We start from the raw sequence: 26,875 nt of genomic DNA on the forward strand, positions 1-26,875 counted from the left end.
TTGGAAAGGGTGCACTAATTTGTCTCACACAGGGCCTCACAGTTTGGGATGAAAGCAAAGAAAAAAATAAAAAATAAACCTGCGTGTTGTTTATCCAGTTAGATTAAATGTTCACAGGAAGGGGGGGTACCTCCCCCGTCTCTCTGTCACGCTGTCTGCTCTTGCAAACCCTCTGCTCATCTATCTCTCTTTTGATTATTAACTTCCTGGGATACAGAAACCAGTTTAACAACTCTCTTTTAATTCAGCACAGGAGATAGTGGCAGGCAGTAAGGTGTGAATGTCACTTGATTGGACGGTGTGATATGTAGCTGTGCATTAATGGACTTGCCCCTAACAAAAAGCTCAGCAAATTTCAACAGACACAGTTTTGCTTTCTTGGAATGCAGAGACATTTGTCTGTCATCAGAACTATCTTTATGCAGTTTCCAGGCTGGTTGTACGCGCTGAGTTTGACTGTAATTACAGGCTTCTGTTCTTCTGTCTGCATTCATGACTCTGTTCAGAGAGAGACTGTAGTGGTGTCCCCTCCAATTATCCCTCCCCATGCCTCTCACTTACATATCCGTGATGTCCACCGCACCCCTTTCCTTCCTCTTAGAATCACCCCATGGTACCTTCAAGGAGAAAGTGTCCTGCTTACTCCAGCCGAGAGCAATAAATTGCAAAAGGCTATCTTAGACGTCACCAGGACTGTTTCCAGTGTGCTCTCAGGTAAGAGATTCCAGGGCCCAGGATTAAATAAGAGTAAATATGACTGTAGTAATAAAGAAGTGCTAATTATAAGTGTAACTAATTATTTACAGAACTCAGCATGAAGGCAGGGCAGAGGGTTTCTAAGTTACTTGGTATTGAGGAGCAGGATTCATTGTGAGCACCCAGGGACATGTACTACTATAAATGTTGTAGTAGTTATGTTTTTACTAAACAGTGGGTACTAAAAAATATTTAAAAATATACAATCCCCAACTTGCATATTTTTGAGTAAATATTGGTAACCGAATTTCAGTTTATTCATTAAATCCCATAATCGAGACATTTCTTTGTCTTTTGTAGTGCATAGGGTAGAAGGACCACTTCTGCTGAACAGAGATATTGAGAAATTCTGTCATTCTGTCTGGCGAAATAGTACACTTCCAAACTATAACAAGTGAGTAAATGTATCATGATTTCATTTTTTTTTTTTAATATTACATTATGTTTGCCTCTTTAAAAAACTGTTTTTGTATCCCCAGGTGTGGATCTTTAAATAAGTCTTATCGGGGAGAAACCTGCTTAGATATCATAGTAAGTGTGACGCAAAATAAGATTTAGAATTCAGTGGTCTCTTCTGCCATCTTGTAACTAACTGGACCATTTGTTTCCTAGATACCTGATTCTCACCTACGAGGATTTGAAGTGTGGCTAGAGTTGGGTCAGGAGCCAAGTGTTGTAACTCCAGATGGAGCAGGAATTCCAGGTACAGACTTCCTGCTGTATGTCAGAGTGGCGCAAACAGAAAAATGTGCAACACAGGTTAGTAAACAATGTATTAAAGCATTGGTTTGTAAATGCCAATAGTATTTAACATAATAGGTCGAAGGCTTATTTAAAAGGGATGCTAAATTATTGCAAAAAAAAATGGAAATGCACCTTCATATATAATATGGATGTGAACTAAGGAAATCAGATTGGAGAAGTTGTAAAATATGTAAGACACTCATACCCCCAGTGAGAAAGCGTGTGGAGGGATTATAATAATTTACCTTTATACACCTTCCAATGTAATATATCAAGACTCTAAATCTTCATAACATAAGTACAACCACAAAACATCTACAAATATAAGACAAAATAGAGCAGTATTGTATGTACACGTACACACACCACACACTATAAAATATTTATTGACTTGTAGGCACATCTCCCATAATTCAGCATTCTCCCAAAGAACCGAGCACATAAAACTAGAAAATACACAAACACATGCAAATACGAAAACACATTTTAATATAAATTGACCCTGAAAATTAAACTGCAGTCAAAAAATAAATATAAAAAAATGTGCTGGTCATTTTTGAAAAGGAGTGACTTTTTATTTCCCCTGAAGATTTTTGAATGAATCGGACAAAACGCGAGGGCTGCAATTTCTATTTCATTTTATATTTTTTATGTGATTTTGGGTACATTATTTTTTTATTCTTTTGAAAAGAAAAGTGTAATTCCTGTGCCTGGTTCTCCTGGACCGTGGGGTTGGAGCTTTTGATGACTGATTATTTTGATGTGCCTTTATCCACTTGTTATCCTGTAAGTGAAATTGATATTAAAGTGTGTTTTCGTATTTGGCAATCCTGCACTATGTGTTTGCCCCTTCTAGTTTTATGTGCTCAGTTCATTGGGAGAAGGCTGAAGAATCTATGTACCCAGTCTTGAGAAATATGCCCAGAAGTAAATTATTTTTGTGAGTGCAATAATCCACAAGCTATAAATTTGTGTACATACAATACTACTCTATGCTCAATTTTTTCTTATAGTTGTAGATATTTCTTTTTAGAAGTTGTAAAATACATATCCACTGGTTCTGTACATAAATAATTTCTACTCTTGTAATTCAAACAAAGTTAAACTGTTTCACTATGAAATTGCCATGTGGGAAGGAATCGACCTCTGTAAATCTAGTAATTTGATGTATTAGAAATGTTGTATTCTAATATCAGTGGTCTTACATGCTCCCAACTTGCGCCGTTACAGTCCATAATTAATGCGGTGGCAAGGCTCATCTTCCTGTCTGCCCGCACCTCACCCTTCTGTCAGTCCCTACATTGGCTTCCTGTAAGATAGAGGGCTTAATTTAAAATGCTGGTTCTTGCTTTCAAATCTCTACATAATGCTGCTCCCACCTATCTATCCTCCCTAATACACAAGTATGTCCCATCTAGGCCCTTACGCTCTGCTGAAGATTTACGTCTATCTTCTGTCCGTGCTCCCACCTCTGATGCTCGCCTTCAAGACTTCTTGAGGGCTGCACCTTCCCTCCTCCGTTAGATGCTCAACCAGTCTCCACTCCTTCAAAAAATCATTTAAAACCCACTTCTTCATAAAAGCGTATCAATTAAACTGTTAATAGCTCCTGACTGATTCCTCCCTTGAACTGTCATTAGTCTAATACTATCCTTACCTTTTGTGTCACTTTACCCCACTCCCTCTAGCATGTAAGCTCATTGAGCAGGGCTCTGTTCCTGTGTGTCCAACTTGTCTGGTTACAACTACATGTTTGTTCGTCCACCCACTGTAAAGCGCTGCGGATTGTTGGCGCTATATAAATAATAACATATTAATAATAATAGTCTAAATTAACCATGGCAACTAACTTTTTGTGACAGGAATACAAGCATTTTTACATGGTAGTAGGTTATTTAAGTTACCAAATTCTTCAAAACACCTTTATTAGAAACTTGTAATGTAATTTAGGTAGTAGGAAAATATTATGTACATGTCCAAGCAATAAGGAACCACTAAAATAGCACCCACACAAGTGAGCAAATAGTAAAGAACATATTACTGCTGTTCTCTACATAAATGAGACTGGTTATTTTTCCCCCCACACATTGCTGCTAAGAAGGAAGCTAGAAATCCAAAGGTGTGGAAGTGTAGAGCAATTTGGTAATGATGTGTGAACTACTTTAATATATATGAGTTGTCATCACCAAGAAACTCGATGTACACACATAGCAGAAATGATTGAAACTATATTAATATTGATAGCTCTGATTTGTTTTCCTAATCTATAGGTGCACTGTTTACAACACACTCATTATTTTCTTATAAAATAAATCCTGCGGAGTCGATATGTGCTGTGTTTTGCTTTTAAACACTGCACATGCAGAGATTAACCACTTAGTTGCCCCCTCTCCCCACCCCCCCATCCCCCACCACTGACCCCCACCTCTGGCAAAGTCATTAGCCAGCTCAGAACAGATTTTTAGGATGGCTAATGTATATTCTGTGCAAAATTGTCATCTTACAGCACGCAGAATGGTAGCATGATCCCCAATTTGTGTCATATTCTTTCCGTTTGTTTTTAAGAGTGTATTTTACATTCTTTATTTTTTTGTGCACAGAATAAAAGCAGCATCACATGGGCCCATCAAGCCCCTTTAAGAGTGTATTTTAATGTGCTTTAGGGGATGTTTTTTAAAGTTTGGGTTTAATTTTTTTTTTTCATTACATAATCCTGATTGATGTTTTTTTATCAAACTAGTTTTGATGAATCCTTGGTCTTCATGATATCACAATTAAAAAAATATTTTGAACCAGTGATGTACAAGATGTGTAATTTAAATGATAAAATCCAAAATAAAGGAATTTTAATTTCATGTTGCAGGACTATAATCGGTGGAAATAAAAGGGGGGGGGGGGGGGGGTAGGGGTGGAGTACCACACTTCTTTGGCAAAATGTATGCATGGGACAAAAACATGAAGCCAAAGTTGTAAATATATGTGCATATGCAAAATGTTCTGTGATGCATCCTTGCATGGGTAGTCATCTAAATATATTAACCACGCACTTCAATTTTTATTTACTTAACCCCTTAAGGACACATGACATGTGTGACATGTTATGATTCCCTTTTATTCCAGAAGTTTGGTCCTTAAGGGGTTAAAGCTAATGATATTGGTTATTGGATTTATGATCCAGTAATAAGGTTTACCATGTACAATACTTATATATATTCAATACTGAGGTTTCAAGATAAAAGGTTACAAATATTGAATACTAAAGTTGCTATTTTACAATGGAAACTTACACATTTCTATGTTACGTATCAAATTTAAGTCTTCAGTCATTGCCTACGCTTCCTACTGTCAACTGGACCCCTTTGGACGCCCTCTTGCTGGAATCATTGTGTTTTGTCCAGAACATTTGAAAGAAGAAGGATATCAACACAGTCATGTTGTGCAAGTAAGATCACATACACAAAACTCACTGAATGTGCACTGTCCTAAATTATTTTCTCATCTGCTCCAATGTTTTCTATAATTGTCCATGTCCACATCTATAATTCTTTTACCCTCAATTTCCCCCATCATAGGTTTCTCTCCATGAGTTACTCCATGCTCTTGGATTCTCCAGAAATCTATTTTCGCGTTGGATAGACTGTGATCTTTATGACATAGGTAAGACCAACCATTGCTAATCTACTAGTCTAGTGCAATCTGTTTTTCTACAATCTTTTGCATACCACCAGTGATATCTTAACTTTCATCCTATCAAGTGACCTATTTTCTTTCAAAGAGTGGTTCATGTTATAGGTAAGATTCAAGTTGAACTTAACGATGGAATTTGTAATGCATTATATAATTAATTACACATAAAACCCGAAAATACTCACTTTGTCCCTGGGTTATAACCAGATTAGGAAGTAGCTGACATCTTTCAATCAATTAAGCCATCAGATTTTCACTTGGAATACTGAGCTTGTTCAATAAATCCCTGCTTAGGAGGGTTGTCTTGTTACATGCATGTCTACCAATCCTAGGTATCCATGATTTTATACTCTTTAATTTGGAGTATAAATTTTGTCTCAATGAAACCCCTTAAGCCTCCATTGTGTATGCATGAGGCAATCCTGTTCAAAAGAGACTGCCAATTGCCAAATTGAGATACTAGTAAATGGACATAATAGATTAGCCAAACAAGTTTTACTTGTATTTACATACTATATTACATCATCCCTATTCTTATTAAAACGCCTAACAACAACCATCTAAACAAGACCTTTAATCAATTCTAATAACCATCACATCGTAGCACTGTTCTATCCTTAACAAGAAATCTTTCTTCTGTTTTCCCCTCTTACACAGGAGATATTTGCTCATCTCGTTCCCGCGTTGCAAATACAGATGAGAATGGCCAATTCCGGATTTACACTCCTACAGTTATGCGTAAAATGGGAGAACACCTGGGTGGTGGACGTGTGGGTGCCCCACTTGAGAATAAGGTGATAAATAAATGAAAGGTCCATGTCAACCAACAAGGCATATTCAGTTTATATAGATTGGTGGATTTTTTCTCAGAGACCCAAATTACATATATAGTGTTAGCTTCATGACCCATTCCTGCATTATAAAACATTTGTGATGCATATGCCAATTGTAATATAGCAGAGCAACCCATTTCTAGAAATAGAATAGGAGACAATATCTGTAAAGAGGTATAAGCCAGTATCGTTTCACTGAGCTATAGCATACATGAATATAGTTACTTAAAGAACTTAACGTTCTGATTTCTAAAGAATATCCAGTGAATAGTACAGTTTATTGTGTGGTTGTCATAGTTTGCTGTTTTGTCCTGCAGGACTTCCCACATTCTGCTTCTTCGCACTGGGAGGCACGGGTCCTACAAGGGTCCACCCTGACAGCTTCACTCAGCCCACCTCATCTCACACACCTGGATATTATCACACTGGCTGCCTTCAAAGACATGGGATGGTATGGTGTCAATACAAACATCATTGATCAGCTGGTGTGGGGAAAAGGTGAGAAAGTCTTATTTAACATGGCAGAAAGTGCACTAACAAACAAGACAAAGACAGATTCATAACAACTTCTAAGACACTCTACCCCCCTTTGTGACCCTGCGAGGCTTTCACCTTATTAATTCTACAGATTTGCTAAATGCTTTCTCATGAGGCATTGCCTGGTAAACAGTTCTGCTTCTGTCTTCAGTTGACATTTATGCGTTTAAAGAGAATATACTTTCCTTATTTGTAACTAGTTTAAAAATTTTGATAGAGGGTGGAGCTTTGTGTGTATACTCACCTCCTACAATGTTGCATCACTTCGTGAAGCGGCACACCACTGATCCTCTGTGTTGGCCCTTGCACAATCACGAGAATCAACACTGAGGTTGGTGGAAGCCGCTAGTGTGTTGGGCATGCGCATTATTTTACACGACCAGGTAATTGCAATAGGTCAAATGTTCAGGCGCCGCTATTTTAGAAACTTTAATATGGCAGTGCAGAGAAATGTTTACAAATCCTTTAGTGAAAACTATTTGAAACAAAGAGGGACCTGATAAACTTTAAAAAAGGAATGTTAAGAGAAAACAAATGTCCGTGTGGGAGGGGAACTAGAGATACCTTGGCTGGAACACGCTTTAAAATGAAGGTTGTTAGTCCCTTCCTAAATCTGACTTTTGCGATGAGCATCTTACTGGCAGCATCTGATGTGCTTTGCAAGATTATTCCTTGCTGTTCATTTGTTGTTTCCAGGGCTCTATTACTCATAATAAGCAGCCACGTATAGCCTGCTTGGTTTGTGAGGGGGCGCTGAGTTGGCAGGGAAGTGAAAAGGTTTCCTTGATTGGCTCTGCGCCCCCTCACTTCATTGGGGGAGCGTTGTAGTCTACATCTGAGGTGCAGATGATTTTAAGAGCTCTCTGAGCCCCTGGTGCTTCTCAATGACTCAGATCACTGCAACCAAATACTAAAGGTATAGAGGAGTTTTTCCTAATTTTTTTACATAAATCTATTTCCTTTCAATAGTTAATGAAAGGGTTATTTATTATATACAAAACTAGTTTTGAGGTATTGGCTGTCCTATAAAAGAATACTCTAGTGCCAGGAATACAAAGCTGTTTTCCTGGCACTACCAATCCCTCTGCCTCCCCCCTCCCTCGCGCTCCCTCCTACCTGGTAACTAAAGGGTTAAAAACCCTTTATTTAGTTACCTTATCCCAGCGCCGAGTCAAAGCTCCCTCTGCCCCCTCCTCCTTCACGTAATGAGCGGGCTCTAATACAGATACGCGGCAAATGCGCACGCATTAGACCTCCCTATAGGAAAGCATTAAATCAATGCTTTCCTATGTGGGAAAAAAATCTGACGCTGGAGGTCCTCATGCAGAGCGTGAGGATGTCCAGCGTCAGATTACGGACCAGAGGTCCATTGCGATTCCGGAAGCCCTTTAGTTGCTATCTGGTAGACAGCCACTGTGGGCAGACTTAGAGCTGCAATGTAAACATTGCAGTTCTCTGGAACTGCAAAGTTTTCTATTGCAGTACTAAGTGCAAAAGGGACACAGCACCCAGATCACTTCAATGAGCTGAAGTGGCCTGGGTGCCTACAGTGTCCCTTTAAACTTCCTTCCTTCCTTCCTTCTACAGTAAATTGAAAACTGTCTCCTCTTCTCTCTTCCAGGGGCTGGTCATTCGTTTGGCCTTCCCACCAAATGTAATGATACCTCTACTGGATTCTTCTGCACAGGAAGGTAATTGTGGGCACTGTCTCAGATATACTACATGTCCTATAGACCTATTTTAACACCATCACTCTACCCTCAGTGAGATTGGCTGCCATCATCTGCACTTGGACAAAGGTGTCTGCTCCACTGATTCATTCCTAGAAGGATGTCGAATATACAAGCCTCTCTCAAGTGGAGTGAGTACCTTGCTCATCCACACCATTATATATTATAGTAACCCCAACTGTATGCAATCATTTCCTGTACCATGTGACTGCTCTATAATTAAACCATTTTATTGCAGGGTGAATGTTGGCTCCCACAAAAAGAAAGGGCACAAGAACAGATATATGACCAGAACAGTCGCTGCTTCTTCTCCAATCTGACAAAGGAAGTAAGAAAATTAAAATGTTGTTGTAGTCTTTTGTCATCACTGAACACAGGAACAACAATATGGAATAACACTGACCCATACAATGCCATTCACACACAGCTTCTGACTTATGTTACAGGGAGCACGCCAGACAAAGGTCAAAGGTCGCTGCTATCTACATCGGTGCATGGCTCCAAACAGTTTCCAGGTCAAAGTTCAAGGCTCAGAGTGGACAGACTGTCCACCTGGAGAATGGATACAGGTGAATAAACCAAGATGGCATAATGAACTATTAACTAACATTAAGCCTGCCAAACAAATCAGCCTTTAAAGACTCAACAAAAATATAAATAATTTTAAATGGACATTATAATGATTTTTACTATTCTATTCACTAACATATTGACTATTGTAAAGAGCTTTTAGAGGAAAATTGAAATAAGAGTGCATATATTAGAATAATAATCATTGTAGTTTTTATTTAACCAAAACTGCACAGAAAATGCACATGTAAAAATGCAAAACTCACTGTTAGTTGCATAGGTGGCAGACATGCTAATTAATCACCTTCTCTCGTATACTCATTAGGCTCTTGTATAATTTTTGCAGCAAACTCATTAAAATTATATAGATCGCACCCGCGGGAGGGGAAAACATTACTGTAAAAAGCAGAAATGGAATATTGAAAATATGTTAATCACTGTAGAACAATTAACATAACAAACAGACCGTGTTTCATGCTCTCTCTCTAAAATGTGAAAGTAATAAAAGCTATAACTTATCATGCAACAAGGAATAATGCACAGTCAACGATGTGGTGGCACATCATTGGACAATAAAATTTCTTCTCTGCAGTGCTCCAGCCAGATGTGTAGAGAAAATATTCAATTTTGAACTTTTGATTGGTCATTATGTAGGTGCAAACTACAACAGAGATCATCAGTAAGACACTTGAAGTTCAGTGTTTGTACACTCAGCTTTGCATTATGTATTTTTAGATGTATTCTTTTGCCCTTTTAACTGAAATATCCAGGTAGTAGGAGTTTTAGAATCACTGGATCCATGTCCATCATGTAGTATTTATGTGATGGAGGAGGAACTCCAGACAGTTCTTTTGGGATTCCTCTTCTAATAATGGATTGAATTTCCTTATGTAGCATAAAAATGGCGCATACTACACAGCATCATTTATCATGTGTATCAGCATGTACAAGTGCTGATGTCCGCCCCAGAGATGGCTCTCTAAATCCTAACCAGATTTTAATGTCACACATAATTAGTAAATAATATGTAATCTATACCAGCCTCAGAGTTCAGACTGTCAAAATGTAAACTGTAGAAAAAAAACATTTCTTATAAAATGTTGGTTGGCTGTAAATTGAACAAATATTTTATAGTTGTGTTACAGAACGATAAAAAGTTTAAGACCATAGGATAAAAGAAAAAGATGAAAATATGTAAGGCGATATAAACTGAAAAAACACAAAAGTGAATTGGTAAAAAAGATGCAACAACATATAAAGTATGTAGATGTGTGTACTGTAATAATGTCCAAGAAAAAGATTTGTTTTGCAACGAAATTGTTAAGACTGATCGATAAATGCGTGTGCTATGTTCTCAAACATTTAAACAACACAGGACTTATCATTTCTACACACTAGCCTGACTAAGTTATGCACCTGTGCAAGCCTGGACGGCCCATATTACACTCAAAAAGGGTGAATTTATACTCAACATCTCACCCGCTGTAAGCAGTCAACCAATTTTAGAATGTTTTTAGTTCTTACTTGGATTCTGATGGGAGCCAATCCTTTCAGGCACTACTTCAGTCAGAGAGCCAGAAGCTCCTAAGCAGGAGCTTCCATTAGCTCAAGGGATATATTCCATTAGGTTGGCTTGTTTGATAACTGTAATTGAGAAAATTGTTGAAAGACAACTGAAACCCCAAAATGTTCAATGACCTAAAAAAATATTATTGTTTCCACAGGTAGCAGGTTTTGATGGTTTCCTGCATTGCCCATTAGGCAGACTATGTATGGGATTCAATCACTTACTTTTACCAGTATCTACTGGAAGTTCTCCTCTTGTATCAACTGCGGCAGTAAAAGAGGAAACCAAGTTTATCTCAGGTCCAAAACTCAACGTGCAGGTGATTATTGCTAAAAGTATGAAAGGGAGACCTGAGGAGACAATGCAATTAAAGGAAGAGGTTCTGGTGGTCATTGCTCAAAAGGCAGGCATTAGAAGGTAAGAGTTGCATGTAGAGAAGATATTTACAAACGTATCCTACGAAAAGTGGTGTACAGCTGTAAAAGTAATCACCAGAATGTTCCCGTGGGGACCTCTATCTGCCACTTTAAAAAAATTAACCACACAGTTTATTACAGATGTGAGAATTCAATCTGAATATCACATTTAAAGAGGCACTGTCATGGCTGCTCACCGTTTAAAAAGTAACTAGCCTTCATGGTGGGGCATCTATTAACTAGCGGGGGACATAGTGTCATACCCCCAACCATGAGCGGCGGGTGGGGGCACTAAAAGACAATGATGGGGGTGGGGGAAGACCTATTGTCCTCCCCCCCGGCACCCACCCATGAGCGGTAAAGCACACTATTTACCCATCAGAACACTCTTATTGGCGACGGATGGGGGCCGGACAATAGGAACCCTCCCCATTATCATTTAGGGCCCTCCCGCCACTCATGGATGGGGGCTGGGGGGGTCATTTAGGGCCCCACCAGCCAGACACTATGTACACCCCCACGCTAGTTAATAGATGCCCCACAATGGGGCCATTTATTGGGGGTGGGGGTGCTTTATTTATTTTTTACAACAGTGAGCAACAGGCTGCTCACTGTTTACTAGACATGCCCCTACTCGCAATATAGCGAGTAGGGGCAGATTAATTACGAATACTAAGTAATCTTTACATAGTATTAGTAAAGTTGGCTGAAAGACCAATCTTGGCCTTTCAGCCTTTTAGTAGATAGCTCCCTAATTCTCACGGTATTAGGGAGCCATCTACTAAGTGGCTGCAAGATGTAGCCGCAGCACGGATCGGACCGAAATTTCATTCATTCGAATAAAATTTCAAACCGACCTAAAAGTACCGAATGTCGGGAATAGTGAAAGCGGCCTCGCAAGATCACAGAGGTAAGGGTGAGTATTGTGGGGAAAATTTATCTGACCAACTTGAGCTGGTCAAGTGTAGGAAATATACATGACATACATTGTGTGCCCTGTGTGTGAAAGTGTAAATGGAAACAAGAGCACAAGTCTGCCTCACCACTTCTTTTCAATACTTTTATTTACTTTATGTTTTCCTTCTCATGCTTATCTTTCCTCTCCTCAGAAAAAAATAAAATGGGGAGGAGGGGGCGATTTTAAGTAGCCTTGAAAAATGTAAACCTTCTTGTGTGCACTGCTCCTTAATCTGTATTTTTCCTCACTTGCCACCTCCCCAGTTTCTTTAGTGTTCGCCAAGGTGTCTTTGACTGGAACATTTTAGTAATCTGGTCTGTTATGATTTTATATTACTTTTATTTCACTTGACTTCTGTCAAGGCACCACACTTTATTGTGGTAGATTGGTACATTTCACTACTTGTTACTTTGTTATAACAACTGATATATGTAATTTGAAAAACTAAACTTTACTTACCTTACCTTTTGACTCAACTTAATTTCACCAACTATATTGTAAGTAATGAAGGTAGAAATGAACAGGGAAATCCTTGCACCATAACATATGTAATACGTTTTTGTTGCTTGGAGCATCACTTTAAATATTTAAAAGAGAAGGAAGAGCAGTGCATAGCTTCAACATTTCCAGAAATCATGTTTGTAAATTGGTGAATTAAAATGTATCTCTTGGGGTGGTGTGGTCTGATAGCCAACCCGAGTTAGTTGCACATGGTTGGAGCTCCTCAGACTAAGCCTATAATTTTTCTTGTAAATCTACATTCTTAGTCTTATTTTCCTCTAAAATGTATACTTCCTGGGGAGCACTCTGTCGGGTGTTTGGTCTGAGCCTTGCTGGTGGGTAGGGATCTTATCAGACTACCTTGAAGTCTAGGGGAGAATCTGAGGTGGAGGAGGTAGCCGATCTTCTGCAGTTGCTTGATCCCTGACTGGCCTTGGTCCTCTTTCCAATCGCAGACCAGTGGGAATTATCCCTGACCCCCCCGAGGAGGCTGTTAGCCCGTTCAGATCACAAGATGCCGTTGGGGACAGCGGTTGATTGTTGGCCACTCAGCCAAAAGCCCTGCAACATGGCCTATCTATGGCTGCAATATTATCAACCTTTGATCACATCAGAGACAAGTTTTGAGATGAGCGGTCTTTGCACCAAGACCTCTTCAAACCTGTTATTTACCCTTTGGAGCATGCACCAACATGCGGCTTGGAAGAGGATTATTGGGGCCTGTACAGGGCAAAAACGAGGCACGCAAAGACCTAGGCCGAAAGTCATACAGGCAAAGCCCTCAATACATCCGCCCACATATGCAGAAGACAACAAACAACAGGATATGCCAGGGTCCCTTTGCACATCCCCAAAGGGGATGGAACGGTCCACATTGCCTTGCCAGGTCCATGGAGGACTGGTGTTAGTCCCTGATTGTGCTCTGGGTTGGCGTGGATGCTGTCCTAAGCCTGATAAACCTGCCTTGTTGTGGTAATCCTGTGTAAATCCTTGCATTTTACCTAGCCTGGGCTTAGGATGACGGTCTCATATCCTTGAGCAAGCTGGCTTGATATTGGTACCTCATGTAGCATGTATTCAGTTATTCTCCTGCTGATTTTGGGAAGCTTCCCTGTGGTTAATGTATCTTTATTCTGAAACATTGCGTAGATTAATGTCTTTATTTACTCTCTTTGGTTATTTAGACACTTTGCTGTTTATGTACACTACCGTACTTCATTTATTTCAAAATGTGCAGATTTACAGTTTTGTGAAGTTTGCAATATTTACCATCTTTTTTGCTTTTCTAGCATATTGTGCTATAATGTTGCACTGTTATGCCATTGCACTACAAAAAAAAAAAAAGTATCTCTTTAAAGAGAATATTTTGCAAGTGGAGGTGCAAAGTTGAAAAACAATATTTTGTTTCTACAGATGTCTCCTACAAGGCACTCCAAGGACAGATCTAGTCTTCTCTTTCTTTATAACAACTGTGGGTTCTGAAGACTGCCCTGGACATAATTTAGATACACCATCTCATTTAGCTCTGCTCAAACTAGCCTGTTCTGGAACTCCATCCATAATGTACAATTCATCTCAATTTTCAACAGTTCTCATCAGGTCAGATATCAACACAAACATATCGTTATTGTCCAATGTAATGTCTTGTATTTGTTTACAGTCTCACCAAAACTCACCTTTTTTTTCCCCCTTTCTTTTTTTTACAGAGACAAACTTTTTCTGAAATATGTTTTTGTCATTTAACATTTTGTTTAACTGGTTGTTTGCTTATTTGAAATCGTATGTAAAACCACATTGAACCAGTTTACAAAAATCATCACATAGCTCACAACAGTTTCCATTATTTCTTCTTTTTCAGGATTTTGGACCACAGTTGCCCCACCTTAAATCCAAATGTGGATACAAATACTTATCTGACATGGGCCTGTTTAGGTGCACTTTTCCCCATAATATTTATTCTCATGCTCGCATGGAAAAGACACAAGAAGCAATCTCTGATAGTGCATGATATTTATCAATCTCAGGTTGTAGATGAAGAAGATATTCCGAAACAACAGAAGGGAACACCTTGGTGTCGTTGTATGGCATAGGAAAGAATATTGTTGCTTATTTAAATTAATTCCGCTACAAAGTTCATTTGTATAACGAGTACAAAGTATTACCAAAAAAAAAAATAATACAAAAAAAAATTATATACACACACACAATTCTTGCACTAACGCTGTTTTGGTAAATGCCGGGTGCCAAAGTCTACTGGCTGGTTCACATAGAATATCCACATATGTCCTTTTTTTGATCCTGAGGAAATCCCAACATGGGGCTGAAACGTTGATCTTTTTTAATGTATACGTAATAAAAGAGTTTTGAATTTTAAAGAAGACAGTAAAGTGCAGCCTTTCTTGTGGATATGATATATATAGTACATAAGGAAATAATCAAGGCAAGCAGGAGTTATTCCATATATGGTACTTTCAAAACCATTACACGTAGTTAAGGGAGGGTTCTGCACTGCAGAATAGATTACTAGATATTGTTATAGTTCCCTTTTAGCCAGCTGTGAAAAACTATTTCGAAGTGCAAAAAACTCTTATGTAGTGTAATAATCGACACTAAATAAATTTCTGACCTTGGTTTAATGAGAAATATGCACAAATCAAGTAATATATTAGTACATAAACTCTCTGCAAACACAGCTGGCTGATATTTTGCTCACACTAACCATTATTCCTCCCAAGAGCCACAATCTCTGTTCCTGGCTGCTCTTCTCTCAGTCCTTGCCCACAGTTCCTGCCACTTCCTGGTAGAATTTGGCTACAAACGCAGGTTCCTGAAGCTCAAGACGGTGCAAGAACGCATTCCTCTCATCCTCATCCCAGCCCTGGAACCATTGATCCCAGAGCTTCATCTGACACTGAAAGAGACTGGGTGGTGGAGCATTTAGCTGCAGTGAGTTCAGTCCTTCTAGTAGAAGGAATAGTTTTCCAGGAACAGCCTTGCAAAGCAGGTCTTCCATGAAGCGACTACGCTGAGGCTCTGACCACCCTGAGAACCAATGCAGAACACAGCGCATTTCCTGAGAAGGGATGTACGAGATGGGGTTATCCTCCTCTGACATTATCTGAAACAAATGATAGATTGTCAATGCAAAAGCAGTTCTGAAATAACTTCAGAAATACTCAAATACTCTGAAAATAAGCAACAGTGGTTATATCGGAGTAAAAGTTGAACAATAACTAAAAATATCAGCTAATTAGTCAAGCATAATACAGTGATAACATTTTCAACTGTATAAACTTGCTACAAGTCATACACATTCTGTAAAATATCCCATAAATAATGCAAAGGGAAATATTCACCAGTTCAAGGAACAATTACTTGTTATGAAGTACTAATAGAAATGTGGGGAACATTACAATGAAACTTTGTTTCAGTAGTAAAATACATTGCCATTAGAACACTCATCAGTATAGCAGAAGGAAATGCATGGCATTGACAGGGTTATTCATGAACTGAGCATTGGTAGGAATTTAAAGCTAATTTCAAATTTCATCCATAATAGAAGCAAATCAGCATATATTATATGGAGACTTATTTCAATTAAACAATTTTCACAGTTTAATGCAGAGTCAACTGTTCCAGTTTCCATTCATGTAGTGTTCAGCAAATGTGGAAGAGTTTGCTCGAGCACCAGCGATAGGCTTAGAGTTTCAACAGAGCTCTCAGCCTATTACTGGGCACCCATCGCGACTAACGCTTCACGGAAATACTCACAGTTCTGAAGCATTACTTATTATGGGCAGCCAGTGATAGTCTAAGCACCTCAACTGACACTTTAAGCCGATCACTGCTGCTTGAGCAAATGCGTCCACCAGTACATAGAATGACGTTACATTATATATATATATACACACATACATATATATATATATATATATATATATATACATACATATATACACACACACAATATATATATATATATACACACATATATATACACACACACAATATATATATATATATATATACACACATATATACACACACACAATATATATATATATATACACACACACACAATATATATATATATATATATATACACACACACACACACACACACACACACACACACACACACGTATAATTACAATAATAAATAAAATAAATAAAATATTGAAACAAAATGTAATCTAAATTATATATTCATATGTAATTTCATTCTAACTGTATTTTGTTATTTATATATATATATATATTGGTAACAAAATACACTTAGAATGACAATCTATATATAAAATACAAATAACCGCAAATATTATATATATATATATATACACACACACATACATATAATTACATAAAAGATTACATTAGTATACACGTAGAATTTAAATACCTATAAATGCATATATATTAAAATTCTACATGTATATTTAAGTAATCTTTTAACATAATTATGTGATTTGATTAATTAAAATTTGATTGACATGCCTGACAACACAGGGAGAAAGTGCAGAGAATTTAATTCGCAAGCAGTGGCGTACATACCAGGGTCGCAGGGGTCGCGGCTGCGACCGGGCCCGGCCCACCAGGGGGCCCGGCCGCCCCTGCGACCCGGTATGTACCTATTGGGCCAGCCTCTTCTCCTGGGGGGCTCAAGAGCCGGCCACCTCAGGGCCCCCCGAGGCTGGCCCTGCTGTCACCCCACGGCCGGTCCTGCGGGCGCGCGAGGCAGCATTCTCCCCTGAGTGCTTCCTCTTCAGCTCCCTCGCGCACCGCACTGATACCGGAGCCGGAAGATGACGTCATCTTCCGGCGCCGGCATCCCTACGCGGCGCGCGAGGGAGCTGAAGAGGAAGCACTCAGGGGAGAATGCTGCCTCGCGCGCCCGCAGGACCGGCCGTGGGGTGACAGCAGGGCCAGCCTCGGAGGGCCCTGAGGTGGCCGGCTCTTGGGCCCCCCAGGAGAAGAGGCTGGCCCCCAGGAGCCCAGCAGCACCACTGGACCCCAGGGAATCCCCTCAGCACTCCAAAAGGTAAGGAGGCTGGGGGGATTAAGTTAAAAAAAGTGAATGTTAGTGTGTGTGTGATAGTGTTAGTGTGTGAGTGTTAGTGTGTGTGTGATAGTGTGTGAGTGTTAGTGTGTGTGTGATAGTGTGTGAGTGTTAGTGTGTGAGTGTTAGTGTGTGAGTGTGAGTGTGTGTGTGTGTCTGTGAGAGTGTTTTGTAAGTGAGTGTGTATGTATGTCGCTGAGTGTGTCTCTGTCATTAAATGTGTGTGTCTGTTAGCTAGTGTGTATGCGTCTGTTCGTGAGAGTGTGTGTGTGTGTGTGTCTTCAGCACTTACCTTTCTCCAGCGCCGGACTCCCATGGCGCTGGGGATCCCTCCGCCTCTCAGCTCCAAATGCGCATTGCGGCAAGAGCCGCACACGCATTTAAACCGCCCATAGGAAAGCATTACTCAATGCTTTCCTATGGACGTTCAGTGTCTTAGAATCGCGGAAGCGCCTCTAGCGGCTGTCAGTGAGACAGCCACTAGAGGCTGGATTAACCCTCAGTGAAACATAGCAGTTTCTCTGAAACTGCTATGGTTTCAGCTGCAGGGTTAAAACTAGAGGGACCTTACACCCAGACCACTTCATTGAGCTGATGTGATCTGGGTGTCTGTAGTGGTCCTTTAAGTGTGTGTGCATCTGCATGCACTGGAGTACATACCGCGGTCGCAGAGGTCACAGCACTGCAACCCCTGCGACCAGGTGCCCGCCACCATGTGTTGCGGCCCCGGCCCGCGCAGAGTAAGCGCGGGGGATGGGGGGCCCACTGATCAATTTTCGCACCGGGGCCCCATGGGTCATGTGTACGCCACTGTTCGCAAGCACTATATTTGACCCTGTAACTCTCCAAGACACCATAAAACCTGTACATAGGGGGTACTGTTTTACTCAGGAGACTTTGCTGAACTCAAATATTAGTGTTTCAAACTGGTAAATTGTATTACAACGATATTTTAAGTAAAAGTGACGTTTTTTGCATTGTTGTTTACAAACGATCGGCACTTTTATGGACTATATTATTGTTGTAATATGTTTTACTGTTTTAAAACACTAATATTTGTGTTTAGTGAAGTCTCCCGAAAATAACAGTACCCCCCATGTACAGGTTTTATGGTGTTTTGGAAAGTTAGAGAGTCACATATAAGGCTTGCATTTAATTTTTCTGACATTGAAGTTTGCCAGATTGGTTATGTTGTCTTTGAGCGCGTATGGTAGCCCAGGAATGAGAATTACCACCATGATGGCATACCATTTGCAAAAGTAGACAACCCAAGGTATTGCAAGTGGGGTATGTCCAGTCTTAGTAGCCACTTAGTCACAAACACTGGCCAAATATTAGTTTTATGTTTTTTTCACACAAAAACAAATATGAATGCTAACTTTGGCCAGTGTTTGTGACTAAGTGGCTACTAAAAAAGACTAAACATACCCCACTTTCAATGCCTTGACTGGTCTACTTTTTCAAATGGTATGCCATTATGGGGGTAATTTTCATTCCTGGGCTACCACACCGTCTCAAAGGTAACATTACTAATCTGGCAAATTTCAATTTGAAAATGGAACGTTCTATATTTGAACCTGTAACTTTCCAAAACACCATAAAACCTGTTAATGGGGGGGGGGGGGGTACTGTTGTACTCGTGAAACATCGCTGATTACAAATATGTGCATTTTTTTTTCTCAGTAAAACAGTATTATGACATTCACAGCTAAAATGTCAGACGGAAATAAAAAGTTTAAAAAAAAAATCTTATTTTCACACATTTTTTTACAATTTTATTCATAATAAATTATGTTCCATATGAATAGTTAATGATAAATTAAAGCCCTGTTTCTCCCGAACAAAATGATATATAATAAGTCTGGCTGCACTTAATGTGACAGCGGTGAATTACGGTTGAACAGACATTTGCGCAAATTCCAGTTTTTGTTTAGATCAGAACGTGCACTATTGACTCCGTCCTGAAGGGGTTAAATTGACACTAGATCTGCTTCATCTCATTAAACTAGTTTTAGGGTTTGGAATCCTCTGGTACCAGGATTTAATTCAGCATTAAAACATTTTTATGTTTTCATATATTAATGCTAAATGCATTAAAATATGCCCCTGCTGCTTTTGCTAAAGATAGAAACATAGAATGTGACGGCAGATAAGAACCATTCGGCCCATCTAGTCTGCCCAGTTTTCTAAATACTTTCATTAGTCCCTGGCATTATCTTATAGTTAGGATAGCCTTATGCCTATCCCACGCATGCTTAAACTCCTTTACTGTGTTAACCTCTACCACTTCAGCTGGAAGGCTATTCCATGCATCCACTACCCTCTCAGTAAAGTAATACTTCCTGATATTATTTTTAAACCTTTGTCCCTCTAATTTTAGACTATGTCCTCTTGTTGTGGTAGTTTTTCTTCTTTTAAATATAGTCTCCTCCTTTACTGTGTTGATTCCCTTTATGTATTTAAATGTTTCTATCATATCCCCCCTGTCTCGTCTTTCCACCAAGCTATACATGTTAAGATCCTTTAACCTTTCCTGGTAAGTTTTATCCTGCAATCCATGAACCAGTTTAGTAGCCCTTCTTTGAACTCTCTCTAAGGTATCAATATCCTTCTGAAGATATGGTCTCCAGTACTGTGTACAGTACTCCAAGTGAGGTCTTACCAGTGTTCTGTACAATGGCATGAGCACTTCCCTCTTTCTACTGCTAATACCTCTCCCTATACAACCAAGCATTCTGGTGAAGTATTAGCTTAAGCAGCAATGGGCAGTTGTGATTGGTTTAGCGTCAGCTGACTGCTTTAGCCTATCAGAACTCCAACTGACTGTATTAAGCATTGACATATTATACATAGACGCCGCACTGACCTCTGGTGGTCGAGAAATGCGGGCGCCATTTTGGGCCGGTCGTACTTCCATAGACATATATAAAATATTTCATCAGACCATGTACCCTTGTACCCATGTACCCTAAAATATATATGTCTATGTGTACTTCTAGTTGTGTAAATTAATGAATACTGGTACAAAACAATGTTAGTGAAAACTTGATAGTAGGACCTTGAAATGTATATATAGAACACATGCTCTGAGTACATAAATAAGTCATTTCAAAGTGATTTGCAGTGAACAAAGCACCCCTGCCATGCCCCTCCATCATCACTTACTGTACCCCTGCCATGCCCCTCCATCATCCCACTTACTATATCCCCTTCCATCATCCCACTTACAGTACTCCTTGTCATGCCCCATCATTCCACTTACAGTACCCCTGTCATGCCCTTTATATAACAAGTATCTCTTCCAGCTGCACCCCAACTCCCCGATCTCTGCTGACTCTCACCAGCCGGTTTTCAATGGCCATGTCCCGCAGTGTGGACGTGGGTATGCTCGGTGGTTAGTGTCCGCTCAGCTGCTGTTGCTCCATTCTCCGTGTTCACTGAGTAGAACGGGTGACCGATCCAAGATGGCGGCCCCGCGGCTCATCAGCACCAGTAGCGGTCAATGCGGCATCTATGTATAATATGTCTATGGTATTAAGTGTATGACTACAAGGTTTGTCAGCTCTGCCTTAGCCACACCTCCAGAAAGGGCCCCGTCTATGGGTGGCCAGGGACACTAATTTATTGTTAAATTGACCTAACATGGTTCAGCACTAAATGAGAGGGGAGGCAGCAATGCCTGGGGACTCTAGGCACTATAAACAATTAAATTAGATTAAATGGTTATGGTGACTTTTAAGGGGTTAAAGTTTTGGAGTGTTTCTTTAATGATCATGTGTCAAATGATGTAAAGTAATATACACTGATCAGCAACAAAATTAAAACCACTGACAGGTAAAGTTAATAACATTCATTATGTCGTTACAATGGCATCCCTCAACCCCCTCTGTTCCTGTACGTCCAGTGGTCTGATCTCAATTATGTGTCTGTTAGTCCACCCATTGTACAGCGCTACGGAATTTGTTGGCGCTATATAAATAATAAAATAATAATAATAATAATAATAATCTGTCAAGGGTATTGGGCATTAGGCAGCAAGTGAATAAATCAGACTGGTCAGAGAGCCCATGTCCACCGCTGAAAGCGCCTTCAATGGGGATGTGAGCATCAGAACTGGACAATGATGCAATGGAAGAAGGGTACATGGTCTGATGAATTACATTTTGGTGTGTTGTTACCTGGGGAAGAGGTGACAGCAGGATGCACTATGGGAAGAAGGCAGGTTGGCGGAGGCAGTGTTATGCTTAGGACAACAAATGTGCTGCTGGGAAACCCAGGTTCCTGGCATTTATGAGGATTTTACTTTGACACGTAGCACCTACATAGACATTGTTACAGACCACGTACACCCCTTCATGTCAATGGTGTTCCCGGCTGGCAATGGCCTCCTTCAGCAGGATAATGCACCCTGACACACTGAAAAATTGTTCAGGAATTTGAGGAACACGACAGAGTTCCAGTGCCTCTATCTCCAGCTCTTAATCTGATTGAGCATCTGTGTGATGTGTTGTAATAACAAATCCAATCCATGGAGGCCACTCCTCACAACTTGCAGGAATTGAAGGATATGCTGCTAATGTCTTGATGCCAGATACCACAGGACATGTTCAGAGGTCTTGTGGAGTCCATGCCTCAATGCATCAGAGCTATTTTGGCAACACAAGGGGAACCTACACGATATTAGGTAGGAGGTTTTAATGCTGTGGCTGATCAGTGTTTATGTATGTAAATACATACACACACACACACAAAAAAATAAAATAAGGTTACATATGTGATACTTGTGGCTGCCGTGTGGAGAAGGACTCGGGAACAGTTATAGACAGAATATGTAACTATTTGCAAGACCAATTTGCCACACACACACACTGGCAGAGACACATATTCATAGATTTGACACTCTCTGACCGATACATATTCGCTGACATACACACACACTCACTGAAACACTCACAAATTATTATTTGGTTTTCATTTAAATCCACCCAGACTCCCAACTTTGGGAGAGCTTGAATGGATCCTTTCCCTGGGGTCCAGTGTGGCCACTGTAATTTAAAAGATCTTCTTGCTTTGCTCCATTCAATGATGTCCAGGTCAGAGTGACATCGTATCCTGGCATCACTACAAGATGTGTGAGGGAGCAGAGCACACTTGCCACCTTCATTATCCCTTAGCCAGTTGCCGCGGTGCGGGAAGGTTGATTCCGCAGCCGCTGAACGGGCTGTCAACCAGGCACCAGGACAAAATTTCTAGTTGACAGGGCAACCTTGCGCTATCCCTGCGTTAAATGACCATATAATTAGAAAACAGAACACCGTGTCTATTAAGGTACCCAAACAATTAACAAAATTTTTTTGTGAGAGGTGTGTATATAATGAATGCAAAGTGTGTGTGTTTGTATATAATGAATGCAGAGTGTGTTTGTGTAGTGTGTGTATAGTGAATGCACTGTATTTGTGTAGTATGTGTATAGTGAAAGCAGTGTATTTGTGTAGTGTGTTTATGTAATGCAGAGTGTGTGTGTGAGTGTGTGTGTTTCTGTAGGTATATAATTTGTGTAATTTGTGTAAACAAGCAGGGAGGGGAGGCATTTTTTTTTTTTAATTAAATATTAAAATATATGTTTTTTTATTTCCCCCTCCCTGCTTGTTTCTTGGCCAGGGAGGGGGTTATGTCATTTCCTGGTGGTCCGGGGGCATGGACTGTGCATTGGGGGACCAGCAAGGCTTACTTACCTTCCCAGCAGCTCCCTTCAGCTCCCCTGTGTAAATCTCGCGGCCAGCGTGCCACTCGGAGCGTTGCCATGGTAACCATGGCAACTCGCGAGATTTACACAGGGGAGCTGAAGGGAAGGTAAGTAAGCAATTGCTGGGGCCCCCCAGGACCACCAGGCTTGTCATGGGCCCGGCGGTCCTGGTATGTATTATTGGCAATATCAGTATCTCTATTTGCAGATACAGATATTGCTAAAAATACCGAATATCGGCCAGACCGATAATCTGACGATCCCTAGTAAAAAGGAGTCCTACCTGGGTGTCCATGTATCTACTTTAAGTGAAAGTGGTGTGTACATTCCTTTTAATATATGTTTAATTTTCTCCTATGTTTAACACATACAAATGTATATCGTGTGAAAATTAAAATGTAGAAACCTATTTTTACTGTAGAAAAATATTTATATTTCTCCTCCTCGTTTAAATGTTTGCTCCAGTTGTGCCTGGACTTAACAGGAATAGGATGTTTGCTTAATTATTAACATAAAAAGAAAAGAAAACAGCACTATATGAAAAAGGCCAACATAACTTACAGGTAATTTTCACTGTTATATTCGGTGGAATAATTTCTCAGTTTCGCTTTAAAATCTCTTAAAGGGTTACTCAAAGCATCATACCACTACAGCCTGCTGTACTGGTTATGATATGAATAGTACCCTGGTCCAGTTCCCCAATAATGGGGTGAACTGTTCAGCAATTCTTTGCGTTGTTATCTGGGTCCCTGCCAGATGCCAAAGCTACTTTGGTGGTTTGGCGATGCAGGGTGGGAAGCTGATACCATTGTCATTCATTGGCTGAGAATGTCAGCTGACTGCTCTCAGACAATGAATGCCATTCTGTACAATGCAAGTTGCACATCATTGACATTAACCAGCTCAAAACTCTAATTCCAGTCTAGCTGATGACACCCCAATGACACAGGCAGTGATGGAGCAACACATTCAGTCTTTTTGCTGTAAACACTGTCTTTTCAGAGAAAATTCAGTGTTTACATTACAGCCTTGGGATAACTCCACTGGCCACTCCTCAGATGGTGGTTAGAGATCCTTCCTGGGTCATGGCTGCCTGAAATGCATCCAAACATTCAGACACTGAACTTTCCTCATAGAGATTCATTGATTCAATTCATCTCTATGAGGAGATGCTGATTGGCCAGGGCTCTGTTTGAATTGTGCTGGCTCTGCCTCTGATCTGCCTCTTTAGCAGTCTCAGCCAATCCTATGGGGAAGCATTGTGACTGGATCAGGCTTCCACTAATGCTGATGTCAGCGGGCAGGTCTAAAGGAAACAGACACAAAGCATGCAGCTGCAGACTTGAATACAAGTAAGATTTACTATATTTAGGGATGCACAAGGAGACTGGGGTGGCTATATGGTGGTTTTAACCCTATAGGGTCAGGAATACATGTTTGCGTCCCTGACCCTATAGTGCTCCTTTAAACTCTGAGTGCAGTGTTTCATATAGAAATGCTGGAGATACAGACTCCAGGCACTATAACCACTTAAAGTATTTGAAATGGTCTTGGTGCTTGGAGTCACCAATAAAACAAAACACTTAATTAGATACTTTTTTTTTTTTTAACGTTCTCCACCATAGTGCTTTTTTGCTGGTGTAATGTTAAAGATGTCTACAAAACACAAAGAGGTATATTTACCATACCCCGTATTGAACAGAGCAGCAAGATATCTCCATCAGGTTAAGGTGCACAAACCAACCAATATACAGAGACATGGACCATTGGCGCTGATTTGGTCTAAAGACACATTTTACCTTTTCCTGCTGGGGAACATCAGATGCGGGGTATGTGCCTGGAGGGCCTCACATAAGTTGTCAAACCATGCTAAAACGGTTTGACATCTTACCTTATGTTGTAGTACGGGCATTGATGGACTCTAGGCTACTCCTTTAATCTAGTACAGGTTGGATAAAGCACTGCAGCTGTATATATGCATTTATATCACCATTAGACTGCTCTGACACAGAAGTAACAAGTAATCACTGGGGCAGAATTGCTTACACGATACTGCCAAGGTAAACACAATGGCTGTGTTCTGCCATTCTCTGTTTGCAACAAATGTGGGAGTGACAGTAACATGAGAACCACAGGTTTTTATTCAAATGCTAAAGAGATCGAAAACTACACCTCTAAAAAACAAAATCCTTGAGGTGAAAGAAAACGCTCAGTTAAGGCTGTTGCAGAATGTGTTAATTAGAAAGAAAGCCCTGGAGGACTAAATACAATCAATGACTGTGCAGGGGTTAAACAAGGACACTAAATAACAGCATGAAGGTGGAGGATACTTCCTGTGTGTTTATGTCCTGATGTAACACAGTTTTTGTTGTATTTTACAGTTTCAACCTAAATCATTGCTCACAGATGTGTTTGTGAGCAAACATTGCACTAGAACGAGCACATTTTAAGTTCAAAACGGTCAGTAGTCTGCCTTGATTTAGGACTTCAATAGAAATAGAAAGCTGAACTGGAAAAGTGCTATAGGTCAACAGCTATGCATTATTTGATATTCACACTTTAATAAAATAGCCGGTGAGTATTTTTTCACATATTATACCGGCCTACATTGTGCAATCCCCTGTTCGATTTCTGACAATGTACAGTTTACCAAATAAATAACCGCATAACGACGGCAATGGGGTCAACATTGCGTTAACACATTCTTTAAAAATATGGATGTGTGCAAAGCCTCAAATAATTGCAGGTACTCTACTCATTATGAACAAATCGAAAAAAACATTCACCAAACACTGGACCAGATAATCGCAAGTTCAAGGGGAAAAACGAGAAGATATAGAAACATAACTGGCTTATTTGAACTTAAACATAAAAACGGTACCCAAGCAAATAACGTAATTTGGTGAATAAATATTTCACTAAATCACTTACAAACAGTTTAGTGAATACGTCTATAAAGGTTTATAACCACATTATGCAGTTTATTTATTTTTAAATAAAATAACCAGGGTAAGCATGTTCTTCAGTAATATTTCAGAGTAAAGATTAACTAAGCAACATATACACTTTGATGTATAATCACTGTCAATGCACACTATTGGAATGTGATTAAACAATTGTATTCAGTAAAACTGTGCTTTAGTACACTTTTACCATGCTTTATTATATTAAACAACATGCACAAACTTTACTCCTGGCAGGTTAGCAACCTATACTCGTTTGGGCATCTTTTTCTGGAACATACTAATGTGTAGCAAATGAAAAATGCTGTCGAGATTCCAGAACTCTAGGTATGAAATTAACGAACCAAACTATTCCCTGATATAAAAAGGGGGCTGTATGAAATTAGGGTGAGCTTGTAACCACAGTGTGCATGCAATTATTAGCAGCTCATCTGAATTTCTTGTAAAGTAACACTTGGTTGTTAAACCTAGTGTAAACGATAATTGCCTTAAGCGGTTTACACTGGGACAATGTTAAAATGGTGTCCTGACAATAATCTGGGATATGGAGATGTTTACTTGAGTCTTACACAGGTGCAGCTCCAGCAATGTCCACTTGATGTCGCTAGAAGCAAATACTTCCCGAGCCTCCTGGAGATCCGGAAACACACGAGTCGCCCCGGGCAGCTGGGCGTGGCCTGTACAGTAAGCCGAACGTGACGTTGAAGGAAGGAGTAGGAAATAGAAGAGATTTTCCGACTGTACCCGAGCACAGAGGCGGAAGTGCCCGAGGCTGACGTCACGCAGCGGAATCGGCCGAGCTCGGTCGTAT

General features: G+C 40.0%; 2 protein-coding genes across 3 annotated transcripts; one reads left to right on the forward strand and one right to left on the reverse strand.

The window, feature by feature from the left end:
- The first annotated feature begins 207 nt into the window (after nucleotides 1–207).
- On the forward strand, nucleotides 208–14,667 carry CIROP (ciliated left-right organizer metallopeptidase). The gene is made up of 15 exons (XM_063454856.1): nucleotides 208–714; nucleotides 1,057–1,150; nucleotides 1,236–1,287; nucleotides 1,369–1,515; nucleotides 4,817–4,942; nucleotides 5,073–5,157; nucleotides 5,845–5,981; nucleotides 6,338–6,518; nucleotides 8,179–8,248; nucleotides 8,322–8,418; nucleotides 8,526–8,615; nucleotides 8,734–8,856; nucleotides 10,582–10,841; nucleotides 13,713–13,898; nucleotides 14,158–14,667. Exons 1-15 carry the CDS (start codon nucleotides 384–386, stop codon nucleotides 14,387–14,389), a joined length of 2,211 nt encoding a protein of 736 aa, XP_063310926.1. The 5' UTR covers nucleotides 208–383; the 3' UTR covers nucleotides 14,390–14,667.
- On the reverse strand, nucleotides 14,650–26,771 carry C5H14orf119 (chromosome 5 C14orf119 homolog). Of its 2 annotated transcripts, none has more exons than XM_063454858.1 (2): nucleotides 26,634–26,771; nucleotides 14,650–15,417 (listed from the first exon to the last, which is right to left on the reverse strand). In XM_063454858.1, exon 2 carries the CDS (start codon nucleotides 15,412–15,414, stop codon nucleotides 15,067–15,069), a length of 348 nt encoding a protein of 115 aa, XP_063310928.1. In that variant the 5' UTR covers nucleotides 15,415–15,417; nucleotides 26,634–26,771; the 3' UTR covers nucleotides 14,650–15,066. The 2 variants fall into 2 exon arrangements, with proteins under 2 accessions (XP_063310928.1, XP_063310929.1); XM_063454859.1 differs by having other exon boundaries at nucleotides 26,623–26,771.
- Nucleotides 26,772–26,875: the final 104 nt, after the last annotated feature.

This window comes from Pelobates fuscus, chromosome 5, assembly GCF_036172605.1.
Source record: "Pelobates fuscus isolate aPelFus1 chromosome 5, aPelFus1.pri, whole genome shotgun sequence".
Lineage (NCBI taxonomy): Eukaryota > Metazoa > Chordata > Amphibia > Anura > Pelobatidae > Pelobates > Pelobates fuscus.